Source organism: Phascolarctos cinereus, unplaced genomic scaffold, assembly GCF_003287225.1.
Source record: "Phascolarctos cinereus isolate Bilbo 61053 unplaced genomic scaffold, phaCin_HiC Scaffold_4;HRSCAF=312, whole genome shotgun sequence".
Taxonomy (NCBI): Eukaryota; Metazoa; Chordata; class Mammalia; order Diprotodontia; family Phascolarctidae; genus Phascolarctos; species Phascolarctos cinereus.
The window spans coordinates 457,632,471-457,644,501 of NW_027555847.1; the positions used below are offsets into that span (position 1 = coordinate 457,632,471).

General features: G+C 40.3%; 1 protein-coding gene across 2 annotated transcripts in view; it reads left to right on the plus strand.

Moving 5' to 3' along the window:
• Nucleotides 1-3,257: 3,257 nt before the first annotated feature.
• Nucleotides 3,258-12,031, plus strand: part of UBE2W (ubiquitin conjugating enzyme E2 W) — an 86,660-nt gene continuing 77,886 nt past the window's right edge. For both annotated transcript variants that reach the window (XM_078153356.1, XM_020971029.2), the window contains exon 1: nucleotides 3,258-3,367. In XM_078153356.1, the coding sequence (XP_078009482.1) occupies nucleotides 3,353-3,367 (15 nt within the window). In that variant the 5' untranslated portion in view covers nucleotides 3,258-3,352. The remainder of the gene's footprint in view (nucleotides 3,368-12,031) is intronic.

Genomic DNA, 12,031 nt, shown 5'->3' on the forward strand with positions numbered 1-12,031 from the left:
TGAATGTACATTGAATTTCTAACTGGACCATTTGGCCTTGTCAGTTCCTTAGATTTCAAGTCATAGGCAAAACATGTGGCTTGCATTTGCTGTGTTGTTGTTGTTCATCTATATTCATCTATAAAGATTGTTGTTCAGTTTTTGGTTGCATCCCACCCCCCATTTGGGAGCTTCTTTCTTTCTTTCTTTCTTTCTTTCTTTCTTTCTTTCTTTCTTTCTTTCTTTCTTTCTTTCTTTCTTTCTTTCTTTCTTTCTTTCTTTCTTTCTTTCTTTCTTTCTTTCTTTCTTTCTTTCTTTCTTTCTTTCTTTCTCTTTCTTTCCTTCTTTTTGTTGAGGCAATTGGGGTTAAGTGACTTGCCCAAAGTCATACAGCTAGTAAGTGTTATGTGTCTGAAGCTGCATTTGAATTCAGGTCCTTCTGACTCCAGGGCCCATTCTCTATCCACTGTGCCACCTAGCTGCCCGCCTTGTCAGAGATACTGTAGTGGTTTGTCATTTCCTTCTTCAGATCATGTTACAGATGAGGAAACTGAGGCAAACAGAGAGGGTTAAGTGACTTGCCCATAGTCACACTGCTAATAAGTGTCTGAGGCCAGATTTGAACTCAAGAAGAGGAGTCTTCCTGACTCCCAGGCCAGCACTCTCACCACTGTGACAGCTAGCTGGCCTAAAGAATTAAATAGGTGGACTAAATTATCTCTAAGGACCTTTCCAGCTAGAAAATTCTGTGGTTCTGTAGTTTTCTGAACTTTCCAATGACTTCTCCATTGCATTTTGCTTCACTGCTAACAAATACATTGGAATTCATATGACCAACAACTTTTCAGATGTTGATATTGATATTATGATTTTGTCCTGATTCTTATAAAATGTCTCTTCCTTATTGATATTCATAATGATTGGGGTCAAGGCATTAACAATGGCGCTATCCTTTTGTGTGAACATAGAATCATCAAATATCACTTTAATGCCTTAAAAAGTGTTAGATCTAAGTATTCACGTTTGACAGTTCAGCTGTAATTGTTATACAGGATTCTTCTGTATGAACTTCTTTTCTTTTCTTTTGATTTCTTTGTTTTTTTTTCTCCCTCCCCACCACAGCAGTGCAATCTGATCAGTCTAATTTGACTATGACAAGACAACAAAGTGATAAAATTAGAATTAGTATTCAAATTGGATAATCAGGGAATTCCAGTTTCTTGTTAGTTGATTTGCAAATAGTATAGTATAATATAGTATTTTCAAATTAGTGCTGGACCTGAAGTCAGGAAGAATCATCTGACACACTATCTGTGTGACCCTGGGCAAGTCCCTTAACCCTGTTTGCCTCAGTTTCCTCATGTGTAAAATGAGCTGGAGAAGGAAATGGCAAACTACTCCAGTATCTTTGCCAAGAAAACCCCAAGTGGGGTCACAAATAGTTGGACACAACTGGCCAACAATTTTCAAATCAATTAGCCTGTGTGGAAGGAAGCATATTTGTTGGACTAACATCCAACAAACCTTTATTAAAGGCTTACGGTGTGTAGAGTACTTGTCCATGCAATGAGTAAGATGCAAAGTTATAAGCTTCTTTTCTATATTGAATAGCTTCCCCCCCCTCAGTCTAGTAATTTTGACCGGACAAAACTATCTCTTCACAGCTTACACTACATGTCTTATGGACTATTGTTGATAGAATTGACTAATTTTTTCTCTGACAGAAAACCAACCAGTTTCTCTAGTCTACCCCATCAGGAAAGTTAGCAAGTAAAAGCAAACATTTCTGTTGACCGTGAAAAGTCTAGCAGAAAAACATATATTTTGACATCAAAACTATGTAATTTCATAAGATTTAGAGCTGGCACCCTTGAATATGAACAGTCATAAACCATATACTCTAATGAAGAATAATTAGCATATTTTCCAAATTTTTTTTCAAAGTCACTTTTGAAATTTAGTGGGAAGTTTTTTGTTTTTGTTGGCCAAAATAAAGACTAATCTAAGAAGTAAAAAATATTCTAACTTTTCCAGCATACTTTTAAATCTTAAATACTCATATTTGCTTTAAACAGCATTACCTAGGTGGTTAATGTAAATGTATTGCTTTCACCAAGCCATTCAAAAGCTTTTTTACTGTGTGAAGGTGGCATTTGGAATAAGGTTGTTATCTTAGCATCTTTCATTCTTGGAATCTCTGATGTTTAGGAAGATTTTGAGGATTATATGCCGCCGCCCCTCCTCTTCCCTCCCTCCCTTCCCCTACTGGGACCCTAGACTTCAGAACTTCACACAGGAGCGTATGTGTAATGGAAGTAAGATTATTTTAAAAAGTTGTTCACATTCTGCTCCCCTCCTTTTCCCAAAGCCGGTTTTGCAATCTATTTAAACAGCCAATAATAGTGCTAATACTTGGGAAGTCTAAACTTAAAGGGGAAAGTCACGTGAACGGATTTGAAATAAGTTTGGAATCCCTTCAGTTTTCATCTCTCTGGGAAGCCTCCGTTTGGAAAGCGTGGAGAATCCCGCTGGACAGCACCGAGGTGGGTCGAGGTGGATCTGGTTTGTTTGTTTTGTGTGTTTGGGGGGGGGGTTGCCTTTCTTTGTCTCCCTAGCCCTTAGCACGGTGCCAGGCACACAACAATGGCTTCATCAGCGCTTGATGAATCGCACCGATCGCATCTTCAGTAACATCAATGTTGGACCGAGCTAACCACGGTTGAACCGGTTCCGCTTATCAGAACTCGTCCAGCTCAACCCGCAGGGCTTTGGAGAACTCCAGGACCAGTTCAACTCCAAAGCGGGGTCCTGGGGGCGGAGGCAGCGAGACTGTTAAGGTTAGGAAGAATGTTTGGTCAAGAGATAAAGTCACGCCCGAACCAGAGACCGGAAGGACGACAAGAAACTAATCCCGGAGTGAAGTGAGAAGTTTCGCAGCGTCTCACCTCTAAGCCCTCCCGAAGCCTAAGACTGACCTCCCCCTTCTTCCGTCTCCACCTCCCCTGCCCCTCTCCCACCTTATTCTTTCCCTGGTGGTTCTGGGCGGGGCCGACTCGGACTGTGAGCGGGGAGGGCGGGGGTGAGAGGGAGGCGGGGGGAGGACCAAAGGAGAGGGAACTGTTCGCACCTGCGGGGCTTAAACCCCCGCCCCCATCCTAGCGCCGGGCCCTTAGGCCCGCCCCTTTTACTGGGCTCGTGGGCTCACCGGCCAATCCGGATCTCGGCCTCCCTTCTCCTTGCCTAGCTCCCCCTCCTGCAGTCTCCGACCCCCCCGGCCCCAACCCCGGATACTGGGATCCCGCGGCGTGACGCGAGCACGGCGGCTCCTCCTCCTGCGTCTCTGGCTGCGCCGGGCAGGGGGGATGGTTCCATCATGGCGTCAATGCAGGTGAGCGGAGTTTGCGGCATCCGAGCGACCAGCCTAGGTGGTTGGGGGGGGGTTCGGACGGGGGGAGCGGCGGGCTGCGACTCGGGCAGGGTCTGGAGCGGCCGGGCCGGCTCCGCTTCTCCTCGCCCCCGGCGGCCGCGGGGAAGGCGGGGTCCCTGGCCCGCCCTAGTTGACCCCGGAGCCGGAGAAGTTGGGTGGATGGCGGGGAGGGTGTGGAGGAGGGGGGTAGAGGTGGCCCTTTTTCCCCCGAGCCGTGGCTCCCTGGCTGCGCCCTCTCCCCTCGTGGCCGGCCGGCCTTCCCCCCCGGTCCCCTTCTTGCCCTTCTCCCTGTCCCGAAAAGAAACAGCTGCTTTCACCGTGGGTTTCGCTACCGCCTGAGTGTCCAGAGAAGAGTGAGAGTGAGGATGTATGTGAGTGTGTAAGTGTGAGTTTGAGTGTGAGAGATACAGAGACCTAAGAGGCAGAGACACGGAGGTCGGTCCCTGGGGAAGCCGGCTCGGGGCGGGCCTCCTGTGCCCTTCCTCTGGCTGCCTTCCCTTCTCCTCACTTTCTCCCCTCCCCACCTTTCTAAATAAAATACTCTCCTAGCCCTACGCCCTTGAATACATTACTCGTTCTAGTTACGGTCACTCCCTTGACCGGCTGCCTTCGCCTCTTGCTCTTCCCTGCCTCTTAACCTTATTTTATCCTCCCACTACTTAAAGTCTCACCCAAATATTTATCTAAGATCACCCAATAATGCTCCACTCTTGCTACCTTGGTCTCCCCGAAACTTTGACTTACCGGTTCCTCTGCTACTTCATCACCCGAGTCCATCTTGCCCCCAGAGCTTTCCAAGATACCCTACTTTTAACCTTCGTCGTGATATTACATCGATTTGCTTTCATTTCTCAAAACCTTTTAGTGAAACTCTTTTTAGTTGGAGTTTATTAATGTCATCTCCACTGGAGTTTTCGATGAGGAGTCGTTGGCTTTCCAACTTATATACCCTTTTTGATATTGTACAGTCCAAAGACTGCCTGGAAAGATGGTAGTGTTTTAGTTCGTTGAAGTTGAGTGCACATTTGTTAATTCAAAGGTGGCTAGAATTACTAAAATTTTAGTTGCTTTGAAGAGAAACTAAGTCCAGGGTATTAGTGTCAACTCAGTAGTTTTGGAGCTTAAGGACTTAACTCTTTAGTGAACAAAACGGCTTCATGCCATTAAGAATAGCTCTTTTGTTTTTTGGCTTCTGAAAAATTTAAACTCCTCCCAGCTTTTTCCCTTTGTAAGCTGTGACATGATCTTCCTTTTCTCCTCTTCCCTTTTCTGCATCCTTCCCCTTTTGTGCACACTATCTTTGTTCCATTTACCTCATTCCCCTTTTATCCCTGTGCCTTTTCTCTGGCCTTTCCAAAATTCCCTACTCTTTCTTGCTGCACACAAAAGGTTATGTATTTATTGTTGAATAAATATAAGGAAAGATGTAATTAAATTAATTTGAGGGAAAAGTGTCAGTGCAATATGTGGAAAAAATTCGTAGTAGTAAGTATACTCCAGTCAGAAGTAAGTTTGACCACAGAGAATAGATGGAATGGCCATCTATCATTTAAGACTCAGAAGGAGAAATGTAGGGGGAAATCCCATGTTAAAAAGGATTTGGACTAAATATCTAAATAACCTTTATTGTGGGGAAAAAAACTTTGTGAGATTATTTGGTAAAGTATATTACAGGGATAGTGGCTTGCAGTGAAAATATTACCAGTAAAATCAGATTTGAGATTTTGAATGGTGAGACTTCTTTACAACTCCTTTTTTTTTTTTCATTCCAGAATGAGAAGGGAAAATTGAATTGTGAACAGAAACCAAGTTGGGACAGAACTCAATTTTTATCAGCTTAGAGTTGGACAGGCATAGTTATGTAGTATGAAAACTGTTAGCCCACACAGTATGTGTTATACATGTTTTGTGTTCCAAGCATTACTCCTTGACCTACAGATTTTGGGGACTTTAGATAATTGGGGAAGAAAACTGATTTAGTTTTTAATTAGAAATATATTTTAAATTTTATTTTGGAATCTCTAACACTAAAATTTTCCCTTGCATTTGGAATTCTGAAATGTTAATATACATTCTCTGATTTGCAAGTCTTAACACTGTTTTTTCATTGATTTTGATCATAAAGAAAAGTCAAGTTTCTTGAACAGTAGAACTTTGAAATTTTGAAATTTAAGTCTACTAGGCTATTCTTTTAGAAGATAATTTTATTCATGCTTTTTGTCTTTTACATTAGTCATTTCTTAAAGGAAGGGTGGGGTGGGGTGGTTAGAGTGTAGAAGTCTTCCAGATTGAGCCTTCTTTGAGCCCTTGGTAACAAATTAAAACAATTAGGAAACAGCATCTGATAACAGTGACAATATCTGACAATGCAATATTCTGGCCTAGTAGTATTTCCCTGCTTCTGTGAAGAGGGAGCTATATTTCAATATCTTTGGGTCCTTCATTGCTTTTTCAGTTATTGTACTCAGTTCAGCTTTCTTTAAGTGATCTTTTCATTTCCATAGTTGTAGTCATGGTAAATATTGCTCTTTTGGTTCTGTTTTGTGCTCCAAGTTCATATAAATCTTCTCTTGTTTCTGAATTCCTTGAACTTCATTTCTTGTGCATAATATTCATATAGCATAATTTTTTTCCAGCCATTTCCCAGTCATTGGAATCCACATTGTTTCCTTTTTTTTCTCTTTTGCTACTGCAGTGGTGCTGCTATGAATGTTTTGCTGTATGTCTTGTTTCTGTCATTGACTTCTTTAGACCACATCTCCAGTGGTGAGATCATTGGGTCAAAGAGTCTGGACAGTTAAAGTTCACTTTTCTTTCATAATTCCAAATTGGTAACCTGTATTGAACCATTTGATGGACAAGGTAGCTACTTGGTACAGTGGAAAGAGCTCTGGGCCTGGAGTCATGAAGACCTGAGTTCAAATTCAGCCTCAGACACTTATTAGCCATGTAATCATGAGCAAGTCACTTAACATCTCTTTGCTTCAGTTTACTCAACTGTAAAGTGAGGATAATAACAGGACCTTATCTCACAAGGGTATCCTGAGGATCAAATGAGCTGTTTTGTCAAGTGCTTGGCACAGTGTCTGACACACAGTAGGTACTTAAATACTTATTCCTTTCCCTTCACAGCTTTACCAACAGAGTATTAAAGTGCATGCCTTCCTACTGCCCCTTTAATACTGACTTTTTTTTCTTTTTGCCAATTTGCAAGATGTCAGATAATACTTCGGCAATTGTAATTTTGTATTTCTCTTACTATTAGTATTTTGGAGAATATTTTCAAGTGGTTTATTTATAATTTGCAGTTCTTTTGAAAATTGTTTATCTTTGACCGCTTACCTATTGGGAAATGGCTCTTAGAATTTGTGTCATTTCCTGATGTATCTTGGATATTATGCAAGTCTATTCTCATGTTCTCCTTGGTGACTAGATTTTTTTCTGAAAGATTTATTAGTTTATAATACATTATTCTAGCTGACTAAAATTACTGGAAAAGTAAGCAATATCAAAGAATATTTTGTTTGCTGAGTTGTGATAGATGGTCTTAGCATTTAAGTCACGTGAACAGGTTCTTTAGCTTTTTTGATATAAAGGTCACTGTCATTATCTGAACATACTGCTGCCTCTGAAAATTAAAAGGTTAAAGCACTCTACAGGTTTGTAAATTGACATAAAATGTATATTAAAGTAACAGGGCATAAACACAAATAGTCATGAAAAAATTTAGTTTCTAGAACCAGTGCAATAAAATTAAAGGTAAACAGACTATTTTAAGAGTACTATTTCCTAAAGATTAAATCTGAATCTTTAAAAAAAATTCTGTTCAGTCTCAAATGTATATTGCATTACTATTCATAGATTTAAAACAATTGAAGTGCTGATAGGGACCTTAGAGATCAAGTAGTCTAACTTGTTTTACAGATATGGAAATGAAAGCCTGACTTCCAAGATCCCAAACTGGCATGGAGGGCCCCTGATCACACAGCCTGTTTTATGCTTCCTATTAAATGAGGCAGTAGTTTTCAAACTTATCCTTATTTGCGGTTCCTTTTGGAGAAATGCCTCCATCATTTTTTCTGTCTTTAAAAAAAAGTGTATCATGAACTTAAACATTATCGTGAATATTTCAGTTAAGCCCAGCCTCTGACACATACTGGCTGTGTGACCCTGGGCAAGTTCCTCTAACCTTTTAAACAACTCTCTAGTACTATAAATTGCAGAGAAGGTACATTTGTGTGAGGAGTTTCCTAATCTGGGAGTTTTCAGGATCAGTAATTCAGAACTAGAAAGGGACCTTCATAGGTCACAAAACCCAGTCCCTTCATTTAATAGATAAAGAAACTGAGACTGATTTGCCCAAGATCACACAGTGTCAAATAGGATTTGAAACTAGGCCTGCTTATGAAATTGTAGGTCCAGTCTCCACGAGTATATTAAATTTAACATTACGGTAACAAAACTGCCTTTCTTATCTGTGTCCCCTTCTGAACTTTATCTTTTTCTTTTCTTTTAAAAAAAGTTTCATTGATACTCTTTTCTTAAATCACTATAACTACCTACCAGTCTGCCCTCTCTTGAATGAAATTAATGAATTAAAAAGTATATGTTAAGTGTTCATTATGTGCAAGACACTGCTAATTTCTGGTGAAACAAAAGAAAGTCTTTATTGACCTTCTACCAAGGAGAGATAGTGTATATATAAGGAAGGAGTGTTAGGGTTTGGGAAGTCACTGGTTGGTGAGTGGAACCTCAGGGAAGTATCCTTTCCAGGATAGTATTGATTTAGTTATTCCAAGAGCTATATTGGGGTTGAGGAGAGAGGTGGTGGTACTTATGTATTGACACAGCTTGAAGCAAGTTAGTTACAGAGACTTCTCAGCTATCAGGAGCAAACATGATCCCACAGCAAGAGTAGAGAGCCCAGCAGGTGAGGAGGTAGGGCATGAAGGTGGCCAGAGAGCAGCAGGCAACATGGTGCAACCTGCTAATTATGGAGAGCTCTCACTTTGAAAGACTAAAGTACTTTGATCAGTCACTGCCAGTATAGCATACTTAATGCTTTCTTGGTAGAGAGGTGATAGGCATACATTTACAGGCATAGCTAATAATACCTGGATGTGTTGAGGAAAAAACATGAAGTATTTACTATGTATCAAGCACTGGGGTTACAGAGAAAAAAATGACTCTATTCATGCTGTCAAAGAACACACATTCTAATAGGAGGAGACAACGAGTATAGTGGATTTCAAGTATATATAGCAGATGGAAAGACCCACTGGTCCCTAGGGATTACTGTCAAGGCACCAGGTAATGCATCTTTAGTGTCATTTCTATTGAGAAAACCATCTCTTTTTGATGTTGAACCATTTGACTCTGCCAAGGATGTTGGTGGCAAGAACTTTCTTTTTTGAGTCCTTAGTAACTAAAGCTACTTGTAACCAAAAAGTACATGGTCAAGCAAAGTAAATAAATGCATTTGCTGTATCTGAAAGTGTTAAGTCTTATTCTGTACCTCTTGTCCACATCACTGTCAAGAGGGGAGAAACTCACTTTATTATTCATTTTCTGACATATTTTCAAAGTTGTTTTCCTTTACATTATTGTAGTAGGTAAATTGTTCTTCTGGTTCTACTCACTTAACTCTGCGTTAGTTTGTACAAGTCTTCTTAGGCTTTTCTGCACAGTAATATTCCATTACATTTATGTACTAGAATTTGTTTAACCATTGTGAAATTGATGAGCACTTGCTTTGTGTTCAGTTCTGTTCTACAATTCACAGCTCAACTAACACTGCATTGAATGCCTGTCTTCCCATTATTCCCTTACTCCCCCCCAAACAGTGTTCATTTTTCTCTTTGTTAGTCTGGTGACTCTGAGGTGGATTTGCATTTTTTAAGTAGGCATTTGTTGTCTTTTTTCATATGGTTATTGATAACTCACGTTTCTTTGGAAAATTGCTTGTGCATGTCCTTTGGCTAATTATCACAGGGAAATGGCTTTTCTTCTTGTGTATTTGTATAGCTTCCTTGTATATCCTGGAAGTCCGGCCTTTATCAGAGAAATTTACTACAAAAATTTTTTAAATTTCCTTTTTTTGTGTGTGGTCATCATTGCTGATGGACCACTCTTTTTGATTAGGAACTCTTGGACTAATAATAAGCAAAGTGGTGGTTAGTTTCAGAATAGAGTAATTCCTGGTAAGAATCAGCCCCCAAATTAAAATTCTGTATCTGTAAATTTGAAATTCTTAGGAGGTGACTAGGTAAATATGCCGTTTGCAACTTCTTATTCCTATAATTCTCAATATCCAAATATCTTAAGTATAAATAAAGTGGAGAATTTTTCCCAGTTAGCCTGTAGAACTGTATTTCCTTTATTAATGATCTTTGATTTGCCTATTTTTTCTTTTCCTTAATTATTTTGAGCCTTTCTAACATTTTTCTTTCTGTTACCATTACTTTGCATACCCGTATGTGTATTTACCTAACTTTAAAATTCAGTAAGGTAGCCAGTAAAGTCATCTGCCTATTGTGACCTCACGGTGATCCTGGATTCTTTAAAGCAGTGTCAGCAGGACATTATGATGATTTTAAATATGGTCTCAGTGTTTGTCTCCTTCTGAAGAGGCTGTAGACCGGGTTGGTTGCCCAGTATGCATAGATAGAAGGATTGGACTTACATATCCTTGAAATGCCGAAGTTCACTAATGAATAAATCTGACTGGCCAAAAATGTTCTGCTTATTGCTTTCTCATTTTCCAAAACAGGAGAGAGATGAGTTCTGCTCTCAGCTATGTCACTAATTAGTTGTGTTACTTTTAGCAATTCACTTCACCTCTCTGTGTATCCTCGTCTATAAAAGAAGGGAATTGGATTAGGTGATCTCTTAAGATATTTTACAGCTTTGGATAGTCTGTGATTTTGTATCTTAGCTCTCTAGCAATTATATATGCATGTGCTATCATTTGCTAGCTGAAAAAGCAAACTGAAAATCTGATTGTATTGGTTATTCATTTTGTGAATTATCTGTAGTCTCTTCCTGGTAAGTACTTAACTAAATTGCAGACTCCTGACAACTGTGTGGTCTAGCTGGGAGAGGTTGAAGCTAGGCATAGGAAACAGAAAAGTGTGTGTGTCTACACATATAAAAATAACTGCTTGTTGACTTGAGGGTGCTGCTTCAGGTGGGCAGAAGCAGATCAACAGCAGCAGGGAGAGAGTGAGATGGCTAAGATCACTGACTGAAAAGTGAAGCTGAAGCATATGGAGAATCCGAAACAAGTGATAAAACCCCATGGCATTTCAAAATTAGGAATACAGGCCATGTGCTGGGGGTGTAAAGAAAGGCAAAAACAGCCCTTGCCCTGAAGGTATTTATTCTAATGGGGGAGGCAATATGCAACAAATTATGTTGAAGGCAGTAGTAGTGAGGAGGAAAGGAAAGCCTCATTCCAAAGGTGGTATTTTAGCTGAGTCTTTAAGGAAGGCAGGGAAGCTGAGGCAAGGAGAGAAAACATTTCATTCATTGGGGACAGCTAGTGAAAAGATAAAGTAAAAAGTGGAGCGTATGTGTGAGGATTGTGTTTGAGAAATAGCAAGGAAGCCATTGTTACTGGAGGGGTGTGAAGTGTAAGAAGACTGAAAAGGCAGGAAAAGACCACATTGTGAAGACCTTTAAAAACCAGAGAATTTTATATTTGGTCTTGGAGTTTATAGCTCCCACTGTTGTTTATTGAGTAGGGAAATGATGTGATCAAGATCTGAACTTTATTAGTGGAAGATCACTTTGGCAGCTGAGTGGGAGATGGACTGGTGTGGGGAGAAACTTGAAACAGAGAGACCAACTGTCACTCTGTTGCAATAGTCCAGGCATGAGTACCAGAGAGGAGCTGTGTCAAGGAAGACAAGGGTACGTATGTATAGTGAGAGGTGTTATTGTGAAGGTAGAAGGATGAGACTTGGCAACAGATTGGTTATTTGGGTTGAGTGTGACTGAGGAGTTGAGGGTGACACCTGATTTTGAGCCTGGGTGGCTGGGAGATGGTGGTGCCTTCAGTGTCAGGGGAGTGAAGGGATAAGCGTTTATATAGCACCTACTGTGTGCCAAGCACCATGTTATACCCTCATAAAACTCTTTGAGATAGGTGCTGCTATCCCCATTTTGCAGTTTAGGAAACCGAGGCAAATATTTGTAAAGTGTTTAGCACAGTGTGTCTGGCACATAGATGCTATATAAATATTGTTGTTATTATTATAGCTAGCATTTATATTGTGCTTCTGATTGCCAAGCAACTAACTGTGTTTAAGTGCTTTACAGATATCTCATTTGATTTTCACAACAACTCTAGGAGGTAAGTGCTATTATTCTCCCTATTTTGCAGATGAAGAAGCTGAGGCAAATTAGTGGTTAAGTGACTGCCTACGGTCACACAGCTAGGAAATGTTTTAGGTCTTATTTGAACTCTGGTCTTCCTGAAGCTACTTGGTTGGCCCTAAACAACATGCTATGATTGAGCTTCACGTACTCTCCAGCTAGGCCATCTCACCATCTGCCTGCTGCTGTTGACCTACTCATTCCCACATGGACCAGTGTCCTCTATCTGAATTCAAAGTTCCATGTAAC